At 42.6% G+C, this 17,895-nt stretch overlaps 2 protein-coding genes across 2 annotated transcripts; one reads left to right on the forward strand and one right to left on the reverse strand.

Annotated features, from left to right (window-relative positions):
- Positions 1-2: 2 nt before the first annotated feature.
- LOC123386246 (WAS/WASL-interacting protein family member 3-like) lies at positions 3-2,473 on the reverse strand. Its single transcript, XM_045060666.1, has 4 exons — positions 2,353-2,473; positions 915-1,045; positions 249-867; positions 3-166 (listed from the first exon to the last, which is right to left on the reverse strand). Exons 1-4 carry the CDS (start codon positions 2,471-2,473, stop codon positions 3-5), a joined length of 1,035 nt encoding a protein of 344 aa, XP_044916601.1.
- Positions 103-17,610, forward strand: LGALS3 (galectin 3). Its single transcript, XM_003987655.4, has 6 exons — positions 103-216; positions 6,645-6,666; positions 8,350-8,757; positions 10,813-10,901; positions 14,146-14,311; positions 17,311-17,610. The coding sequence occupies exons 2-6, from the start codon at positions 6,649-6,651 to the stop codon at positions 17,464-17,466; spliced, it is 837 nt and encodes a 278-aa protein (XP_003987704.2). The 5' UTR covers positions 103-216; positions 6,645-6,648; the 3' UTR covers positions 17,467-17,610.
- The last annotated feature ends 285 nt before the right edge of the window (positions 17,611-17,895 follow it).

Consider the following 17,895-nt stretch of genomic DNA (forward strand, 5'->3'; position numbering starts at 1 on the left):
GGTCAGGCGCCACTGCGGCGCCGGGTGTGCGGTGGGGAAGTGCCCGGCCCCACGGCGGGGAGAGGCCCGGGTGTGTGTGGGTGGAGGTCCCGCCCCGGGAGAGGCGGGCCGGCCGGGACTATTTGAGGCGCGGAGCCACCGCCCCGCCAGGGATCGTACCAGGTCGCTTGAAGTTGCCCCCCGCAGCAAGCTAACTAGGGAGCGCTGGGCTGTGGGGTGAGTGGCGGGGGCGCCTGGGGACGGGGGACGGGGACGGGGACGGGGACGGAGCCTGCTGACGGCCCCGACGGGGCAGGGGCGAGAGCGCCTGCGCGGGGGTCGGGGGTCGGGAGCCGGGGGCCGCGGGTGGGCGCGGAGAGGCGGAGGGCCGCGGGCGGAGCTGGGGGAGCCGTCCTGGGCAGAGGCCGTAGCCTGCGAGCCCTGGAGGGAGCGGTGTGCGACTCCGGGAAAGTTAGCGGCGCTTTGCACACACTCACGCACTTTGCTGGGCTGGCCCTGGGTGTGTCGGCGGGCCCTGGGTGTGTCCGCGGACCACCCGCCGGGGCGCAGGTCACCCTCCGCAGAGACTGTGAGGCTCGACCACGGCGTCCCGCCCTCCCGCCGCGCGCCCAGGTTCCAGTTCGGGGTTAGGAAGCCGGTCCCCCTTCGCAGGAGGTGGGGAGCCTGCCCAGGGACTCTGGAGGCGGCTTCTGCGCCCCAGGACTGGGCTGCGCGGCCGCTGCATCTGGCTGTGGGACGCTGGGGCTCTTCTAGCAGGCCTGGCGGCGGCAGGGGCTGCAGCGGCTCTTGGGGTGCTGATCCCTCAGAAAATGGTGATGCCCCGGGGCCTGAGTGGGCATGTGCCCGGCTTGGCGAAGACCGCACGTCCTAAGCTTTTGCAAATCGGTGACTCATCCCTGCCCAGATTGGCTAACTTGTGCATTAACATCCCGGATCTGTGCTGAGGACGTGTAGGGTGTGGCAGAATGGTAGCCCAAAAGTGCAGAGCTCCAGCTGGGGGCAGCTCTTAAGACATGTATGAAGATGTATTCTGAATTATCAGTTCCTTACATAAAAACACTAAAATGTGTCCATTCTGAGGAGTAGGACCTTAATGCCAGAGAGTCACATAGGGGACACGTAAGGTGAGACCCCCTCCCCCCCCCCCTTCAAGTTAGTGATTGCTAGCCCAGATACTGTGGAATGTTTGTAAAGTTACTCCTGGGAGTTGGGTCTCTGGACAGTAAGGACAGGTGAACCGCAGTGACCCAATCTGTTTCTCGGATTCTGGGAAAGGAATGGAAAAAGTTCATCTGTGTTCTTTGGAAGATTGGAACTGCTTCCTAAATTCATAATGTTTGGGGGTTACACTTAGAATCAGCATGTTCTGGGGAAAAGTTTGGTGATGGTTTTTGAATGTTTTGAACTTAAAAGTGTTAGACGAATGCCTCACCACGTTACTTAAGTAGCAGAAGAGGGGGCAGTCTGCCTGATAGACTGACCCCCAAAGCTAGCTTTTTTTCAATGGAATAGGCAAGTCTCACTCTGTTCAGAGGTCTTTAATCAATATTTCACTATGCTACAAATATACATAAGTGCTTTACTTATTTATTTTTTTAATGTTTTACTTTTGAGAGAGAGAGAGAGCAAGTAGGGGAAGGACAGAGAGAGGGAGACACCGAATCTGAAGCAGGCTTCAGGCTCTGAGCTGTTGGCACAAAGCCCAACATGGGGCTCTAACTCATGAACCATGAAATCCGGAACCATGAGATCATGACCTGAGCCCCAAGAGGTGCTTTAATATAAAGACTCTGTGCTGTCAGCTCAGAGCCTGATGTGGGGCTCGAACTCAGGAACTATGAGATCATGACCTGAGCTGAAGTCAGATGCTTAACCGGCTGAGCCAGCCAGGTGCCCCTAGACTCTAAATCTTAACTGCAACAGAGACTTATATTCATATGTTATAACTTGAGTATCTCATGTTGACCTTAAATAAGATTGGCTTATAAAGTTAATGTATCCAAGACTCATGGTAACTTATCTAAACCATAGCGTCTCTTTCCTGTGATAGTTTGGGAAACAGGCTCCTCCTGAGGACAGCTGAGTTAACATTTGGTATCTAGTTCCTGAACTGGTTCTTCTCATTAAATTCTGAGTGGTAAGCCTGCCAGAACAGTGCTTGCTATAAACTTCCAATTTCCTGCTGACTAAGTATCATGTGTTCTCTCTTGATTGATGTTCAGCTTTTCCATAGGGGGAAAAATCAGTAACTGAGAGGCGCAAGGTAACTTTACCTTCCTTGATGCTGAGGAACTATGATAAGAAGGAAATCCTAGTAAAGGACCGGTTTCCTTTATTCCAACTCAGCATCACCGAATTTGGCCTTGGAAAGTGGATTTTCCTCAAGCCCTGCTCCATGTTTCGGCAACTGCCTCCTGTATTCTTCGGAGAGGAGTGTGGGCAGTGCCTTGGGGTTCTGAGGAAATACATTCATGATCCACTTCTCTTTCAGCTCGTATAAAGGTCAAGGCCCTTTGTGAGCAGAAATTTCAGAAGTGCTCCCAGGAACCCTGACTACTGGACTAATTGCTAGGTGGGCCTAGAATAGCATAGTACAGTAGATAGCCACTCTTTATTAGAGGGTAAAGTACAATTAACAGCCAATTAAAATGGTCTGCATTATGACTCATGTTTAAATTCCTTATTCCAAAGCAACACTGAACTACTTCCTGTAGGTTTTTCCAAATATGAAGACCCAGGTAGTATTTCCTCAGTGTTTTGTTTTGTCTTTGATATAGTTTCTTTTCTGGAGCTTCTAAATTCTCTGATTCTGGGAATGGCAGGATAGAGTTCATATATCTATAGCATCTGTAGGGTGAGAAGTTTTGTTTTTTTTTTTTCATTTAATTATCTCTTTATATAAACAATCCATCTAAAAACAAAGAAAGAAAGAATTTTTCCAGGCAAGTAAGAAGACTTTTATCTAAATAGTTTTTTTTTTTTTTAAGTTCTATGGTTGCTAGATTTCAAAAAAGCATTGGTTATAAACTTTTTCAAAAAAGAGATCTGATGGTTGAGAATTAAGATAGCAAAACAGTGCATACCCAGTTTTTGGAAAAGTACACTTTATTGGTTTAAATATGGTTATAATTAGTAAAATGACTGTGCAAAATGGCATCGTTGTATTCAGTATTGGATACAGTGAGTGTTGGAGCTCACTGAATGAGTCACCCAGCTTTTTCTGACAAAAACATGATCGTTTTAAATTTGTTTATAATTTCAACATGTTATGTAGTTCTGAGTGAATAAGCCAGAGAATTAATTTCTAAGTGAAGTAATAAACACTTTTTAAGGACTATATTTTAAAATTTCAAAGAGTGAAGATTTTGTATTAGTATAAAATGAGTTTGAATTAAGAGTGAGGGTCCTTGGACCCTTGGTTGTTGGCCTGCCAAGGACGGAATGACTTTGGGCCACCATATTAGCTTTCTAAGCCTCTGTTTCCTCACCTCTAGAGTGGGAACATTAACCTTCCCCTGAAAATCTTATAAGATTATTATCAGAATGAAAATAGGAAAGGTATGGGAAAGTGCTTCATAAACCAAAGAGTACCACACTAATGCAGGATTTCATTATTCTAATGGGCTTGTCTAATGTGTCACAACACAATCCAAACTGTCACCCAAGGCTTTATGTGAAACACAGTGGAAAGAAATTGAAATCCGCTTTGTTTCTCAAATTGTTTTGGTTGGAGCTGGAAATAAGCGGAATATGCTCCAGCAGAGACTTTAGGAAGAAATGTTAAATTTTGGAAATGCTGTCTTTTTTTTTGGAAATGCTGTCTTTAGTTTCTGGTTTTAATCAGCCTTTAAACACATCTTAGTTTGATAGGTGTTATATTAATAAGATACTTTATAAGGCCAATGGTACAGATTTAGCTAGTTTTTTTTTTTTTTTAAGTTTATTTATTTGTTTTTAGAGAGAGAGCAAGTGCGAGCAGGAGAGGGTCAGAGAGAGAGGGAGAGAGAGAATCTTAAGCAGGCCCCAGGTTGACTGTCAGCACAGAGCCAGACGTGGGCTCCATCCCACAAACCAGGAGATCGTGACCTGAGCCGAGATCAAGAATCAGACGCTTAGCTGACTGAACCACCCAGGCACCCCCAGATTTAGCTGGTTTTAACTATTGAAAATAACTTTTTGGCTTTTATTGACCTGTATATCTACATTTCTGGAGGGATATACACACTAATCAGCTTAAAGTGTTTACTCAACCAGGCACAATTTTGCCCTCCCTCCCCTGCCCCCAGGATATTTGGTAATGTCTGAAGACATTTCTGGTTGTCACAATGGGGAGGGGGGGTATTGTGCTACTGACATCTTGTATATTGAAGCCAAGAATGCTGTTCTACATCCTGTAATGTTCAGGGCAGCTCTGACTCTGACAGTGTATCTGACCTGAAACGTTAGTGGTGCTGAGACTGTGAAAAAGCCTTTACCGAATGGGGATATTTAAGAGAAGTCAACAATATGTATAAAGTTATAAATCTGGGTCTTTGGCATGTTGCCTAAGTGGTTGAGCCCCACTTTGGGTGTAGAGAGTCCTAAAAATAAAATCTTTAGGGGCGTCTGGGTGACTCGGTCAGTAAACGTCCGACTTCAGCTCAGGTCATGATCTCACGGTCTGAGTTCGAGCCCTCTGTGCTGTAGCTCAGAGCCTGGAGCCTGCTTTGGATTCTGTGTCTCCCTCTCTGTGCCCTGCTCGCGCTCGCTCGCTCTCTCTCTCTCTCTCTCTCTCTCTCTCTCTCAAAAAACATTAAAAAATAAAAATAAATAAGAAAAATTAAAAATAAGAGACATCCTTTTTTCCCCCTTTTCTGTAATAACTCTTCTCTCAAGTTCCTCTTGCGGTGGCAGCACACTTTTCTAAGCAGTGGTAGCCTTTTAAGGAAGGAACACCAGCAGAGGAGCACCTGACTTCTGCTTTAAAAGATCAAATGCTACAAGAAACACATGAATATAAGCCCTGGGAGCGTCACTGTGACTTCCTAGCCAAACTGCCAGCAGTTTTCCGCTTTAGAAGATGGACACGGTGATATGCTTAAACTGCTTCCAAATATGTTTGAGAATGCCGAGATTACAAAGGAGATGTGCAGAAAAAATTAGTAGGAGGTAACATTTAACTGGGTATAAGTAACAGCAGAGTTTGATAAGGTATCTGGTTTGTATAAATGAAGGACATTAAGTCCTAAGAGGGGCTCTGCCTTTTTTTTTTTTTTAACCAAAAAGTGTAATATTTTACAATTTTAGGACATATCAATTAGGATCTCTTGGGGTAATGTCATTTCTTAAAATAATTTAGTAAATCTCACAAGTGAGCAACTCAAGGAAAAAGAGAGTCTGATTGTTTAAGGGCCAGGTCACTTTGGCAGGTGATCCTGATCCGAGAAAACTCACCCAGGCCTCAGGAGTCCCAGGTTGTCGTCCTCCCCTCACTGCCAGAGCACCTGCAGCAGGGATAGGTGTGAAATATCTTCTATGGTTAGAGCCATGGCTCAGGGAGAGGAGCAGGAGAAAGCAGGAGTGATATGTCAAGGCCTCCCCTGGAGTCAGCTTTGGGCAAAGCCAACTCTGTGTGGTATCATCCTACCCAAAAATATTTTCCTCCACATTGTCTGACTCTCCTCTCATCTCCTCTCCTTTTTTTTTTTTTTTCTTCACACCCTTGTTTGTTATACTGCTGGAGTTTCATTTGGAATAAAAAAATATCTTGAAATAAAAAAAGGGAGAAAGGGGGAAGAAAAGAGGCATCTTGTGCCTGCCTTTCATTTTCATTGCTCCACATCTGATCTCACCTCTCCTTTAAGGCTTAGCTCAAACAATACCACCTCTTCCCCTCTTAGAAGTAATAGTTCTAGTTGAGATGCCCCATCACACAGTCTGGCTCACAGTATTGATCCGTTGTGATCCCTGCTAGCCTGTGAGCCCTTTGACCATACAGATCTTGGCCTATCCATCTTCAAACCCAGACAAGAGCCCACACAGTGCCTGACCCAGAGCAGGCATAAATATGTGCCATTGGAGGAATAAATGATTGGCAGTAGCTACACATAGGGGCACTGATTTTCAAATCTCAGTAGAAATCAGTCAACTCTGCTTTCCTCCTAAAACCCAGAAGATGGCATGGGGGCTGATCTTGGGACCAGGAAGGGAGGTGGGTGATTACCCTTTGTAAGAGGCTGAACCCTTTGTAAGAGGTGGTGGAAAAAGCTCCCAGGAAGGAAGGTGTGGAGGATCACTGATGAACCAGGACTGTTTGTGTTTTTACCAAAGAAAGGGGCAGAACATTTTCTTCCTTGTTCTTCTCTCTCCTGTCTTGTAGGCCCCAGGATTCAGAACACAGGCTAGTATGATTAGAGTTTAAAGTTATTAATTAAATAGGGCTTGGTAATCTAGCTGGAGTGCATCCCTGCCCTTTGATGAGCTGTTTTGGTAGTTCCAACACCACTGATTTAGGCGTATCTAGGGAATAAACTGGCTGGGGAGTAAAATGCCTGCCTATAGATTGTCTAGAACTGCCCAATGAACTATTTGTGATGTTGTGTTGATACGGAAACTGGTCAAATCTAGGATCAAATGATAACCTATCTTTTTTTTCCTCCTTTCAGGAAAATGGCAGACAGTTTTTCAGTAAGTGTTTTATGTTTGTTTTCTTAATATATATTCCATGTAGGTTGAGGACTTTTTTTTTCCTTTACCACCAGACATTCCCTTCTAATTTTCTCACCATTTGGCTTCTTCTGGCTTTAACTGCCCAATGAGGGCTTATTAGCTGAAGTCTTGTTTTTCCAGAAGCAGATTCAAGAAGAAAGCGAGGCAGATAGAGGCCTGAAACTCACTAATAGTAACTCCTTTACTGAAAAGCCTGTGGCAGAAGCAAGTGGATTTCATGCTCAGGAGCTGAGAAATAGTATGAGCAATGGGAAGTGTGGTGCAGTCTGAGCATCCTAATTTCTGTGCTTGTTTTTCTCACATCAGTTAGAGAGTATGTGCTTTTACATAGAGGAAGGCTAGCTCCTGACTTTGGCAAATTATGAATGGCAGCCCTCCATGCTCTGAAATGATGGAGGCAAGAATAAAGTGATATAGGAAATGTAGCAGCTGCGCAGACGTCCCATGAGGCAGAGAGGAAAGGAGAGATACCCTGGCTTCTCACTTCTTCCCACTCTTTAATATCTTGCCAGTACTGCCCCTTAGCCAGACTCTGGAAGCAAACACCATCTTCAGGGGTCAATTTCCCTGAGATCAGGGCAAGGGAAGGAAGAGGGATGGATTTGACCAGCACATTGGGAATATGGCAGGGCTGACTCTTTGCTATCAAACATGGAATTCATTGAACTATGGGAACTCAGGCCCATCACCCTGACCACCTGCTATAGGGCATCTTTTCATCTGAACCATGTAGTTGTTTGATTTTGATAAGCCATGATCATCAAAATGCAGATAAGGCAAGTACAGACCTGTATCAGACACCACTGTGCATGGCCATGCACCTATTGTGCCTGCCTGGGCCAGGCTTGTGGTTCTGCTAGAAATTAGAAATGGGACTAGGAGCCCTTTGAGAGCTGCTAAGAATGTAACTACCCCTTTCCAAAGTCCTCTTCTGGAATGGTCTTGTGAAATGGGATGGAGACTCTTATTAAGCTATCCTGGTTCTCTCCAAGGAAAAGTCTGTGCCATTGGATAGATGTGCTAACTTTACCACGTAGTTAATATATTGACCCACTATGGCCAAGAAAGTATAGCAATCATTATTAGAATAACAATCGATCAATAAAATGCATTCTTTATGGCAAGACAATTCATGTTGAGAACTGTAAATTGTTTTACTTTCCATTTTCTGTATGGCTCCCCTCCTCCCCAGACAATAATCAACCTGGAATCCCACTTACTTAATGAATGGCATGATCGGGCCTTTTAAAAAAAACCTAAACTTTAAAATTTTTAAATAGTCCTAGATTTACAGAAAAATTGCAAAGATAGTACAAAGAGTTCCAGTATACCCTACGCTCACTTTTCTCTATTGTTAATGTCTTACATTAGTATGGTACACTTGTTAGAAATAATGAACCAGTGCTGATACATTTTTACTAAAAAAAAAAATAAATAAAGTGATGAAGCATATGTAATCTCAAAGTCTCATTTTAGTCTTAGGAACTGCAGACTATTTAATAGGTGGAAAAAGTTTGGTTGATATGAATTTCATACTTTCACCATATCCCTCTACTTCTTAGATCACATATTCCTGTTTCCTGAAAATTCTGTTTTTTTTAATGTTTTTCCTCCTGTAATTGTTTACGTCTTTCTTTCCAGCTTAATGATGCTTTGTCTGGATCTGGAAACCCAAACCCTCAAGGATGGCCTGCCGCATGGGGAAACCAACCTGCTGGGGCAGGGGGCTACCCAGGGGCCGCCTATCCTGGTGCCTACCCTGGACAGGCACCTCCAGGCGCCTACCCTGGACAGGCACCTCCAGGCGCCTACCCTGGACAGGCACCTCCAGGAGCCTACCCTGGACAGGCGCCTCCAGGAGCCTACCCTGGACAGGTGCCTCCAGGAGCCTACCCTGGCCCCACAGCACCTGCTTATCCTGCACCAACTGCACCAGGAGCCCACCCTGGGCAACCGAGTGGGCCTGGGGTCTACCCTCCTCCTGGACAGCCAAGTGCTCCTGGAGCCTACCCTGCTGCTGGCCCCTTTGGCGTCCCTGCTGGACCACTGGTAAGATGGAGTTAGTTGTTTCATATACTTGATTGTGATCAGGACAAAGCTAATGAAGAAAGAACACAACAATTGTCTGGAGCGTTGGTGCCATTACTTTGCTGTTCTGTGGCTGGGAGCTGGCTCTGCACACTGACATGCAAAGGGCTTCAGAGAGACCTGAAGCTTTCAATTCACTGGTTAGAGCCACTTTTCGAGGACCAGCCATGATGTATATCAGTCCAATAGAAAAAAGTAGTTATTTGTATTGCATTTAGTATGCATACTGTTAGTATAAAGAGAAGTCAGTGTATCTTTTGAAGACCTTTGTAAAGCAGCTTTAATATAAATGAAGTCAAGATCATAGTAATGGGGGAACATTTTGGTTACTATTATTAATATACACTGAGTACATAACATGCACCAGCAGTGTGCTTCTATGTGAATGATTTCATTTATCCCCAAAACCACCCTAGAAGATATGTTATTATCCCTACTTTACACTCGAGGAAATGGGGCATACAAGTCATACAACTTGCCCAGGGTCATAGAGGGAATGTGTAGGGAAACCAAGGTAATGTGGTTTTGAAAAACCTTCTAAAGGTAATTTTGTGATCTAAGGATTGAATTTCCCTTTATGTTAAAACCCACTTTAGTAAATGAATTCTAAATGTAAAATCTAACTGTGGGGCTCCAGACACATCTCAGACACATCTAGATGTATAGGCTAGTTGGGGGATAACATACAGATGTGAAGCAAGTGTTTAGTAGTAGCATGGGATCAGACCCTTCCAGGACTATGTGGTTGCTGGCACAGGTAGCATCTGACCTGCTTTTAGGTCAGCTTAGAGGAGAGTGCAGAGAAGGTGTTGGGAGTGTGGGAGGCATTGAGCAGGGCCTTGACCACGGTTAGTCATTTGTAGACAGATGGGGACGTGGAGGCTGTGGAAAGGAAGAGGCAGATGTGAGAGAGGTTACAAAAGAAGCCCAGGAGCTAGTGGTTAGGTCTTAGGAGTCAGAGATGACTGGGTTTTTGATAATGGACAACTACAGCACCGGCCAAGGGACAACCCCAAACAGGAAGTCGGGAATGAGACCTGATGGGGGATGGGGAAGAAGAGACAATTCCAGCTCACACCTGTTGGATATGAGGCGTTGTAGCAAATTCAGGAGGAAGTATAAGGCCTGGAGAGAAAAGACTTGGGTGGTGGTTGAACCCAGGAGGAAGAAATTATGAAGGGAAAAGAGAAGAACCAAGAGAGTTTTGGGAATATTTACAGCACCTTAAACATAGATGGTCAATAAATTTTTGTGGAAGAACTAGGGAATGTATTAAATAAAAAAGTGTTCATTTAATACATAAATTATCTGCCTTAAAAAAAAAACTAAACTTTAAAATTTTAAAGTTCTAGATTTACAAAAAAATTGCAAAGGTAGTACAAAGAGTTCCTGTATACCCTACACCCACTTTCCTCTGTTGTTAACGTCTTAAATCAGTAAGTATCTGCTAAGTATCTGCCACATTCAAAGCACCCTGTTGATGTCATGTAAGTAGAATTTAGGAGAACTCACAAGTCCCCAAATGTGACACAACGTCTGCCCTCAGGGAGCAAAATAACCATGGTGAAGTACATTATGTGACAAAGGTCTTAAGAGTGGCACAAAGTTGTGTATCTAAAATTGATACAATTATATCTCAATAAAAATAATAAAAAAGAAGAGTAGCTAGCAAAAAATGTTAGTGTTGATTGCAAGGTCTAGCTTAAGCCTTTCCAAAAAATAGTCCAAGTGAATGAATTATAGATTGGGATGTCTTAGTAATTCCTGAGAAATACAGTGCTCCAAAAGGGAATATGTTCTGTCTTTGGTACCAATTAACTGATGGTTTTATTCTTGATTATTGCTTGTGCATGGAGGAAGCCTTATCTCTTCAGGCCCTGTGCAGGGTGGCCTGAGAGTCTGGAAAAATGGCTTAAATTAGGATTATATGTTATTCACATTCAGCAACATACTTTTCTTTCTTTCCCCAAGAAAACATGACTCTTTATTAACACATACATGTTTTTTTATCCCCAGACTGTGCCTTATGACCTGCCTTTGCCTGGAGGAGTCATGCCTCGCATGCTGATAACAATTCTGGGCACCGTAAAGCCCAATGCAAACAGGTAAAGAGCAAAATTAGCAACTCAAACATATTTGTCAATTGCCTCTTTTTTTTTTTTTTTTCAACGTTTATTTATTTTTGGGACAGAGAGAGACAGAGCATGAACGGAGGAGGGGCAGAGAGAGAGGGAGACACAGAATCAGAAACAGGCTCCAGGCTCTGAGCCATCAGCCCAGAGCCCGACGCGGGGCTTGAACTCACGGACCGCGAGATCGTGACCTGGCTGAAGTCGGACGCTTAACCGACTGTGCCACCCAGGCGCCCCATCAATTGCCTCTTGAATAAAGAATGATCTATTTTGGATTCTAATGAAAATTCTAAAGCTACACATTTAGAATTCTATCCCGTAGAATTGGGATTATCCCCTAAGTCAGTGTAAGTTCCCACCAAGGGACAAAGTGTCCCTCGCTCAATCTTGTTTTTCTCCCAGAACCACAAGGAAACAGTTCTCCTTTGTGAGCACAAAGAGAAAGAGCAGAAAACCCATTCAGAAAAAACTAGCTTTTCCCTCACAATGAGAGCCTTAGAATTTAAGGGAAGTAGAGCCTCAGTAATGTAATACTTGGCCATCCCTCCACTCTGAGCCATATATTGTCTAAAAAACCAAGCATGCATTTCATGTCTAGATGCCCATCAAAAATTGGGGTGAGGAGCACCTGGGTGGCTTGGTCAGTTGGGTATCCAACTTTGGCTCAGGTCATGATCTCGCGGTTTGATTCGAGCTCCACGTTGGGCTGTGTGCTGACAGCTCAGAACCTGGAGTCTGCTTCACATTCTGTCTCCCTCTGCCTCTCCCCTGCTCACGCTTTCTCTCTCTGTCTCTCTCTCAAAAATAAACATTAAAACAATAAATAAATAAAAATGAAAAATTAGGGTCAAAACCACAAAGATCACACTGGATGTAATTTTGAGTTAGTGAGAGCTTGCGTATCATACCACTCTCTCCTCATACTTGTACAGATCACCCTGCAGTCATGCATGGCACAGTGCAGTCTAAGATCTGGTGAGCTTCACTGCCATTTCCGCCTTCCTACTGGGCACATCAGGAGAGTGCCAGATTCCCATGGTGTCAGCCTGGTCTACAGATGTTAAGTGGCTGGATGGGGGAACCCTAGTCTTCTGAGTAGACACTATTAAAGATTTGGAAAGAAGTTGAAGACTTCATCAAAATAAGTCAGCCTTTGCCATTGGAACTGGTTTGATGGAGGTGAGCTAGGATGGAGTAAGACTGAGCTAATTTAGGAAAATCCATGCTGATTTATGGCTGCCCTGGAATGCCTGGCTCTGGTTATTACCACTAGTTATTTACATGTAATATGAGCAGGTTAAGGATATCCTGAAGACATCCAGCATACCTGTCCCTGAGGTTAGTGGTACCATTAAAGCTCCTGCAGCCATAAATTAATCTGTGTTTCTGGGTTTTGTAAACAGTGCACAAAAGGTACAAATTCAAGCTATGTATACAGGTATACAAGAATCCATAAGCAGCCTCTGTCTGTCACCTTGCTCCTCATGGATTAATGGAAACCACCTTGTCTGTTACCAGGAATTGGACTCCGCCTCCAGCTTAATCATTTACATTCAGATAGCTCATTTACTCTACCTCCAGCCAGTTTTCCCTGGTTCTGTGTGGTAGCCACTACCCTTTCCACCCAGCCTATACAGCTTCTCTAAACACAGTGCTTACCTGAACAATAAAGCTTGTCTCACAGCCAGTTATAAAACGTATATATCCTCTGCCTACGTCCTTATCCATCTTTCTTCCCCAAATACCACACAGAACCCAGTACACGTGATCCTGTGCGTATGACACTCACGATTTGTGAATATCTGCCCTCCTTCCTCAGCCGCTATCACACAGAACCACACTGGTATGTTTGCCTTATTTAGGGTTATTGCATTAGAAACTTTAGCTCCAATAACACTAGAGATGTAGACAGAGCCTGTGGCAGATTAAAACTAATTTTGGTTGAAATGATTAAGAGGATAGTAAACAGAAAAAAAAATGGTTGCTTCTTCTGCAAAATCTGTGTGAGGAATTACATGAAAAAAAGAATGCTTAAGGTGGCAGAGATGGCAAGATCTTCCTTTTCACTGTAGAGAAAATACAGCCATTGGAATTTTTAGTCAAATAGTCAAATACTAATTCTGTTGTCGTCTGTTTTGACCCTCTCCCTGTGAATTTAATATTGGAAGATACATTTGTGGCTGTATATGTCTGTTACTGGGTAAATGAAACAACCCAAGGAATCATTGTTAATAGGTCTAGAGTGTAGACCTTGCTTTAAAACAAGAACACCAGCTGATTCTGATGTTAGTACTGTAGGGAGCACACTTTGAGAAGCTGAGGGATAGAGTTAATACTCTAACAGTCCGAGGACTTGTGTTTGCATTAACAGCCAAGGAGAAGGAATAAGGTCAAAAAGTTAAGCCAGGACTTCCATTAATTCCACTTCACATCATGGAATGTTTAACACATTTATCGCCATGACCTCACAACTTAGCAACAGGATACTGAACATTATGTTGTCTCATTCTTGTTATTTTAGGACTTAGGTTTTTGGTTAACTATAAGGAAGGCAGGTATTCGATAGCTTTTATTTATTTGACTGGCCTGCCTTTCATAGGTATTAAAAGTAGCTTGGGAGGGCAGGGAAGAGGTAAGCATTATTATTTGCCATGTAAAGCATAAAGTGGCCCTAAACTTACATAAGGAAACCTTGAAGAGTTTTCATAGTAGAGGCAGTAAAGAGGGAATGATAGCTGAATACAATGATGTGACCAAAGACAATGAGGTAAAACAATGGAACACATACTGCCTTACTTACTTTCAGATACTACAAGAGTACATCAAATACTTGGCCTAGTATACGTTCCAATTTGAAGCCATACTCTGGTTTATTTACTTCCTGTTTAGAAAATGTCCCTGAATTTATAAACTGATTTGCTCTTTAGAAAATTATATGTTCTTTGGGGCGCCTAGGTGGCTCAGTTGGTTGAGTGTCTGACTCTTGGTTTCTGCTGAGGTCATGATCTCAAGGTTCATAGGTTTGAGCCCTATGTGAGGCTCTGTGTTGACGGCACGGAGCCTGGAATTCTCATTGTCCTCTCCCCTTCTCATGCCCCCTCTCTCTCTCTCTGTGTGTCTCAAAAATAAATAAACATTAAAAAAACCCTATGTTCTTCACTTGATACATATGTACAACTTGAATCATTTTACTAATTCTGGTCTTTGGTTTAAACAGACTTGCTTTAGATTTCAAGAGAGGGAATGATGTTGCTTTCCACTTTAACCCACGCTTCAATGAGGACAACAAGAGAGTCATTGTTTGCAATACAAAGCTGGAGAATTTATGGGGAAAGGAAGAAAGACAATCAACTTTCCCATTTGAAAGTGGTAAACCATTCAAAGTAAGTTATTGCTACTATTATATATTGATAATGTATATTTTTCATGGGGAATCACTCTAAAACCACAATGCATTTGAACTGAATTTTTTATCAACTGTCCCGGGAGACCTAACTAGAACATCTGCTCCTCATCTTAGGACCAGGCTCAGCAGGGCTCGCACACTCCCCAACTCCATTCACGCATTTCACCATTGTCCCTGTTGCTACACCTTTGAGTTTAAGCTTTTCTGGAAATGAGAAAAATAGCGTCTTTAATAAAAAAGGCAGAAAGTCTTGATGGTACAGTTGGGCTGAGATTTAGTTCTTTAATACAGTGTAGTTGGCATAGCAATCAAAACTAATTTTGTTAAGTTCTAAAATTAATGCATGTTTGCTTTATGAAAAAATGTATAGGTTTTCAAATTAAAAAGTTCTCCATCGTTTCTCCTTTCCCCCAACCTCACAAAGGTTGCAACTTGGTCAGTATCTTTCTAGTATTTTCTATGACATACAACACACTATTTATCTACTTTATTTAAAAAAACTTTTATTTATTAAGTAATCTCTACCCCTGAACTCATGACCCTGAGATCAAAAGTCACATGCTCTACTGCCTAAGCCAACCAGGCATCCCAACATACTTTTCATTTTTAAGCACTGCTGCAACAAATATTAGGCCCACAGTGTTGCGTTCAGAGTAGAGTGGTTTGTAGAGTAGAGAGTCTACTAATAGCTAGACTGTAAACTCCTCAAGGGCAGGGACTTATAAGGACCATATTCTACATTCGGTGGACATCTTTTCATAGTAGAACATTTTTACTTAGGGGCACTTAGATGGCTCAGTCAGTTAAGTGTCTGACTCTTGATCTCAGCTCAGGTCTTAATCTCAGGGTTGTGAGTTCAAGCCCTATGTTGGGCTCTGTGCTGTGGATGTGAAGCCTTCTTTAAAAAACAAAACAAGGGGCGCCTGGGTGGCTCAGTCGGTTAAGCAGCCGACTTCAGCTCAGGTCATGATCTCGCGGTCTGTGAGTTCAAGCCCCACATCGTGCTCTGTGCTGACAGTTCGGAGCCTGGAGCCTGTTTCGGATTCTGTCTCTCCCTCTCTCTGACCCTCCCCCGTTCATGCTCTGTCTCTCTCTGTCTCAAAAATAAATAACTGTTAAAAAATAAATAAATAAAAAATAAAAAAATAAAAAACAAAACAAAACAGAGGCTCCTGGGTGGCTCAGTCGGTTAAGTGTCTGCCTCTTGATTTTGGCTCAGGTTATGACCTCACACTGGGCGTGGAGCCTGCTTAAGATTCTCTCTCTTCTTCTCCCTCTGCCCCTCCCCTGCTCGTGCTCTCTCACATGCTTTCTTTCAAAAACAAGCAAATAAAACATGGTTACTTAATAGTATTTCAACTATTGAGATATGTGATAATTCAACAAGTACCCTATTGATAATTTGGAGTATGTAAATATTCTAAATGAATAAAACCTGGAAGGCTTGTTTTACTAAAATACTGTAATAACTGTCCATATCTTTGCTTCCTAGAAGAATGATTTTATTCCACAAGTGTACATATTTAAAATTTAGGTAAGATATTGCCAAAGTGCCGCTTCCAAAAGGATGTAAGGATAAATGTGCTCGCTACTAATTATTGGGAAGTGTTCCCACTGCTCTTGCCAGAACTGGTTGTTATTGATCTTCACGGCATTTGCCACTTTACTAGAGGAGTTCTACTTTAGTATGTTTATTTATTTATTGAAGTACAGTTGACATACAGTGTTATGTTAGTTTCAGGTATACAACATAGTGATCAACATCTCTATGTGTCATGCTGTGCTCACAAATGCAGCTACCATGTGTCACCATACAACACTATTACAGTACCATTGACTGTATTCCCTATGTTGCACCTTTTATCCCAGTGACTTATTCATCCCATAACTGGAAGCCTGTACCTCCCACTCTCCTTCAGCCATGTTGTCCATCCCTGTATCCCTCTCCCCTCTGGCAACCACCAGTTTGTTTTCTGTATTTATGGGTCTGTTTCTGCTTTTTGTTCATTTGTTTCTTTCTTTGAATTGTTTTTTAGATTGCAATAAATGAAATCATGGTATTTGTCTTTCTCTTTTTTTTTTTTTTTTCTAATTTTCAACGTTTATTTATTTTTGAGAGAGAGAGAGGCAGCACGAGCAGGGGAGGGGCAGAGAGAGACGGAGACAGAAACCAAAGCAGTCTCCAGGCTCCAAGCTGCCAGCACAGGGCCCGACACGGGGCTTGAACTCACGAACCGTGAGGTCATGACCTGAGCTGAAGTCGGACACTTAACCGCCTGAGCCACCCAGGCGCCCCTGTCTGACTTACTGCATTTAGCATAATACACTCTAGGTCTGTCTGCATTGCTGCCAACAGCAAAATTTCATTCTTTTTAATAGCTGAGTAATATTCTATTGTATATATATACCACATCTTTATCTGTTCATCTACGGATACACACTTGTGTTGCTTCCATATCTTGGCTATTATAAATAATGCTGCAGTAAACATAGGGGTGCATATATCTTCTTGAACTAGTGTTTTTCATTTTCTTTGGGTGAATACCCAGTAGTGAAATTACTGGATCATATAGTATTTCTGTCTTTAATGTTTTGAGGAACCTCCATAGTGTTTTCCACAGTGGCTGCACCAATTTACATTCCCATGCACAAGGGTTCCTTTTTCTACACATCCTCACCAACACTTGGTGTGTTTGTGTTTTTACTTTTAGGTGTTGGGCATACAAAGACTTTGTTTTTATGTAGACACATTATTAAACTTTTCCTTTATAGCTTCACCTTTATCATTTTTTTCATTTTCTTTTGCTTAAATCTTTAAATATCTGGAGTCTATTTTGACTGCAAAGTCACTTCTTTGGACTTCAGTCAGTTCCACAGATGATCATACAGATGAACTGTGGGACATTCTGAGCTCAAGCCAGACTGGTTTTGACATAAATGAGCATTCCTAACAGTTTTGTGTATGTGCCATTTCAGATACAAGTGCTGGTTGAATCTGACCACTTCAAGGTTGCGGTCAATGATGCTCACTTGTTGCAGTACAATCATCGGATGAAAAGTCTCCACGAAATCAGCAAACTGGGAATTTCTGGTGACATAGATCTCACCAGTGCTTCACACACAATGATATAATCTTACAGGGGAAGATTTAAAAAAATGAAATTGAATATGAACCCTTAGACATTTAAATCTCATGTTTACTGACTGAAAAATTTTACCTTTATTCATCAATGTCCTTCTTGTAAATCACTCATTTAATAAACATTCTAAGAGTTACCTGTCTTCATATGTCATTTAATTGGGGCAATTTATTCTTTTTTTTTTTAAAGATTTTTTTTTAAGTGACCTCTGCACGCAACATGGGGCTCAAACTCACAACCCTGAGATCAAGAGTCGCACACTCCACTGGCCGAGCCAGCTAGGCATGGGCCAATTTATTCTTGATAATGCATAATGGACTCAGTGGAAAAGGAATATGTAGCAATATTAATACTGCATTAGAGTCTCCCAAAGTTTCCTATGCTTGCTAAAATAAGAAAATAGTATTTTAACCTCTGTGCG

This window comes from Felis catus, chromosome B3, assembly GCF_018350175.1.
Source record: "Felis catus isolate Fca126 chromosome B3, F.catus_Fca126_mat1.0, whole genome shotgun sequence".
Classification (NCBI taxonomy): domain Eukaryota; kingdom Metazoa; phylum Chordata; class Mammalia; order Carnivora; family Felidae; genus Felis; species Felis catus.

Bases quoted from the DNA above. Each gene is read 5' to 3' on its own strand.
- LOC123386246 (XM_045060666.1), bottom strand. From the start codon at position 2,473: ATGAATGTATTTCCTCAGAACCCCAAGGCACTGCCCACACTCCTCTCC. The intron at 1,046-2,352 runs GTGATGCTGAGT...TTTTTATGTAAG, and splicing joins ACTTTCCAAGGCCAAATTCG to GAACTGATAATTCAGAATAC. The intron at 868-914 runs GTTAGCCAATCT...GCAAAAGCTTAG, and splicing joins TCCGGGATGTTAATGCACAA to GACGTGCGGTCTTCGCCAAG.
- LGALS3 (XM_003987655.4), top strand. The intron at 8,758-10,812 runs GTAAGATGGAGT...TTTTATCCCCAG, and splicing joins GCGTCCCTGCTGGACCACTG to ACTGTGCCTTATGACCTGCC. The intron at 14,312-17,310 runs GTAAGTTATTGC...GTGCCATTTCAG, and splicing joins AAAGTGGTAAACCATTCAAA to ATACAAGTGCTGGTTGAATC.